Source organism: Cricetulus griseus, chromosome 2 (genome assembly GCF_003668045.3).
Source record: "Cricetulus griseus strain 17A/GY chromosome 2, alternate assembly CriGri-PICRH-1.0, whole genome shotgun sequence".
Taxonomy (NCBI): domain Eukaryota; kingdom Metazoa; phylum Chordata; class Mammalia; order Rodentia; family Cricetidae; genus Cricetulus; species Cricetulus griseus.
In genome coordinates, this window is record NC_048595.1 from 23,529,927 (window position 1) to 23,532,992 (window position 3,066).

General features: G+C 62.9%; 1 protein-coding gene across 1 annotated transcript; it reads right to left on the reverse strand.

The window, feature by feature from the left end:
* Nucleotides 1-691: 691 nt before the first annotated feature.
* Nucleotides 692-1,569, reverse strand: Marcksl1 (MARCKS like 1). Its single transcript, XM_035438647.1, has one exon. The coding sequence runs from the start codon at nt 1,567-1,569 to the stop codon at nt 910-912; it is 660 nt and encodes a 219-aa protein (XP_035294538.1). The 3' UTR covers nt 692-909.
* Between the last annotated feature and the right edge of the window lie 1,497 nt (nt 1,570-3,066).

Here is a 3,066-nt window from a genome sequence, read left to right on the forward strand (position 1 = left end):
TCCTGAGCTTGTTTCCTAGCAGTGCCCCTGGTTGGTTCTTAACACTCTCTTCCCGGTAATTGCCAGAAAACTCCTTGGACTCACCTGCTGTCTTCTCACTCCTGTTTTGTGCCAGTCTTCTTTCTTACCCCGTGCCCCAGAAGACCACTCATTAAAGCACCACTAAAGGGACAACATTTATTCCTTTTCCAAATGTTACAGTAAATCCAGGTGGAAGAGAATGGTTTTAGCAGTTAGAAAAAAAAAAAGTACAAATCTGGGGTTTGGCCATTAAAAGTTATTTACAACGATGGGAGAAAAAAAAGACAACAAAAAGTTTCACATTACAGACCTCCCTCCCGCCCTGAAGCCTAACACTTGCTTGTCAAGTCAGAGAGATTCGGTTGATTCACAAGCTGGAGGTTTGAACTTGAGTAAGACGTTTATAAAACCCAGACAGGGGCAATGTCCTCCCCAGCCCAGGTGCCACTAGGCACAGCACAAGAGACTAAAAACTCAACAGGGGAAAGGCTGGACACTCAGGGTTTGGGAGTATAAGCCCCCCACTTCTGGCTCAGGGGTTTCGGGAGTAGAATAAACAAAACGTACTTGGAAAAGAATTGGGAGGAAAGCCAGCAATTGCCTTCTGCAGGGGTGGGGCCTGGGTAGGAGGTAGGGACAGGAGCATTTCACATCACTAACCTAACTTGGGAAACCATAAGGGACCATCTTCAACTGGCCTTAAGAGTAAGACCAGATGGCTGATGGGAGAATCCACAGGAGGGAGAGAGGGATCGTGGCTGGGAGGGGGCAACAAGCCCCTTCCTTTCTGGGCACAGGAAGGCAGCCAGGGCACCAGGTCCAGGCAGTGACCTCACAAGGACAGCACAGTTTTTGCAGCTTAGAGATCACCCACCTGCCCCCACCCAGCTACTCATTCTGCTCAGCGCTGGCCGATGCAGGGCCACTCTCGGGCCCCGAGGGAGTGGATGGCTCTGCAGCCTGGGGCCCTGCCTCCTCTTCCGTGTCTCCTCCCTTGGAGGCAGCACTAGCCTCTGCCCCCTTGGCCTGGGGCTCTTGGCTTTCAGGGGTGGCAGCGGCCTTCCCTTCTTGGGCAGTGCCCTCGTCGCTGCAGGCGCTGATCTCCCCCTGCTCCTGCTCTTCCTCTGTTGGTGAGGAGGCCGAGGAATCGCCCCCACCCTCCTTCCGATTTCTCTTGAAGGACAGGCCACTCAATTTGAAAGGCTTCTTGAAAGAGAATTTCTTCTTCTTCTTGGGGGTCTCCTTGGGGGCGACCTCCCCCTTGGCCTCAGCTTCCTGGCTAGGGGGCGCTGGCTCGATGGCATCGCCAGTAGCCCCAGCTGCCTCATCTGTTCCGTTCACGGGTGGTGACTCCCCTTCACCCTTGGGGGTTAAGTCTCCATTGCTTTTCACGTGGCCATTCTCCTGCAGGGCAGAGGAGACAGCAGTGAGGGCCGGGGCCCTTCTCTCCCTCCCCCAGCCCGCTTCTGACCCCTTGCAGACGGTGGAACCCACCGCTGGGGTCTGCAGCAACCCAAGTCTGGCTTTGGCCTCACTCCCATCCAACATAGCCCTCGCCCCTCACGGGCGCGCTGGGACGGTCACAGCCAGCAGGAGGCGCTGGGGTACGGGCCCCCACCCCCCTCCCCCGGGGCGCGCTCTCTATTTTCCGCGCGGAACCTCACCGTGCCCGGATCCTGGGCTGGTGGGCAAGCCTGGCCCGGAGCTATTGGGCGGGAAGCAGCCCCGGGGCGCTGCCTCCCTGCACCTGGACGGCCGATTTTTCCAGGCTCCCGCTTTGTGTGAACAGCCCCCACCCACCCCAGGGTCTCCCCACATCTCTGCTCCCCGCCGCTTCAAAAGCCACCGCGGGCCGCCGAGGTCGGGGCTGCAGATGGGTCACCCCGGGTGCCTAGCACCGGTCCCGAGGCCTCGGACGCCCCCTTGGCGCGGCCTAGCAGCGCCTTTGTTCCACGCGCGGCCTTCGGGGCGGCCTGGGGGCAGCGCCCGCGGTCCGGGCTGGAACAAAGAAGGCGGCGAGCCCGGCCGGCGCCCCCTCCCGCCCCTCCCCTCGTTCGCCCGCGGGGGCTGCGGCGCCGAGAACAAAGGGACCGGGCGGGGGAGGGGGCGCCTCGTGTCCCGGGCCGGACAAAGCGCGCGGCCCCGGCCCTGGGCCCCAGAGGGGGCGAGGCGCGCGGGTAGGGGGCCGGGGCCCGACGCTCCGAGCGCACCCACCTGTCCGTTGGCCTTCGCGGGGGAAGCGCCCGCTGCCTCCTCGGCGGTCACGTCGCCCCGGGGAGCCTTGGAGCTCTGGCTGCCCATGGTGGGGGTCTGCTAGGGGCGCCCGGAGCCGCCCCGCGCTGGCGCCGCAGGGGATAGTTCGGCTGGGACGGCCCGGCGGGCGGAGGGGTGGGGCTGCGTCCGAGGGGGAGGGGTACGGGGGTAAAGCGCGCTGCACCCCCGCTCCGCAGCCGACCTGCTCGCTGCGCCCGCTGCTGCTGCGCTCCGCGCCAGAATGCCGCCCGACGCCCGCCGAGCCGCCTATATGTATGCGCCCGGGGCTCGGGGCGGGGCCGGACATTTAAATGAGCACCCAATCGGGGGCGGAGGCGGGGTCGGGCCCGCGCCCGAGCCCGGGCCCCTCTCGTGCAGTGGGCAAAGCCAGCCGTCTGGTTCCCCCATCCCAAGGCGCTGCTAGGGGCAGGTAGGGTTCGGTGTGGCGAGGAGAACTTCCCGGCCCCGCCGGGAGACAGACTGGGAGGGCCCGTCGAGGAAGAAGCACTCAGCCATCCTTTGCTCTCACCGCCTCACTTTCAGCCTGAGTCCTCCTCCACAGTGGAGAGGCTCCCATTCCCCGGTTCTACACTGGCTCCTTGAACTCTTGGAAGGGCTCACATGTTCAGACTCGTCAGACGCCTGGTCCTGGACTGTGCTGTAGAAATTTGTCCAAAATTGCCGAAGCACCCCACATCCTTCTATCCTTTGAGTTTGGCACCCCCTCGGGCCAGAAGTTAAGCCCCAACCACGTCCCTACCAGTCTACTGCAAACAAACTGGGGGTCTGACC

Excerpts from the sequence above, each read along its gene's own strand:
- Marcksl1 (XM_035438647.1), bottom strand. The coding sequence starts at position 1,569 with ATGTTGGATGGGAGTGAGGCCAAAGCCAGACTTGGGTTGCTGCAGACC.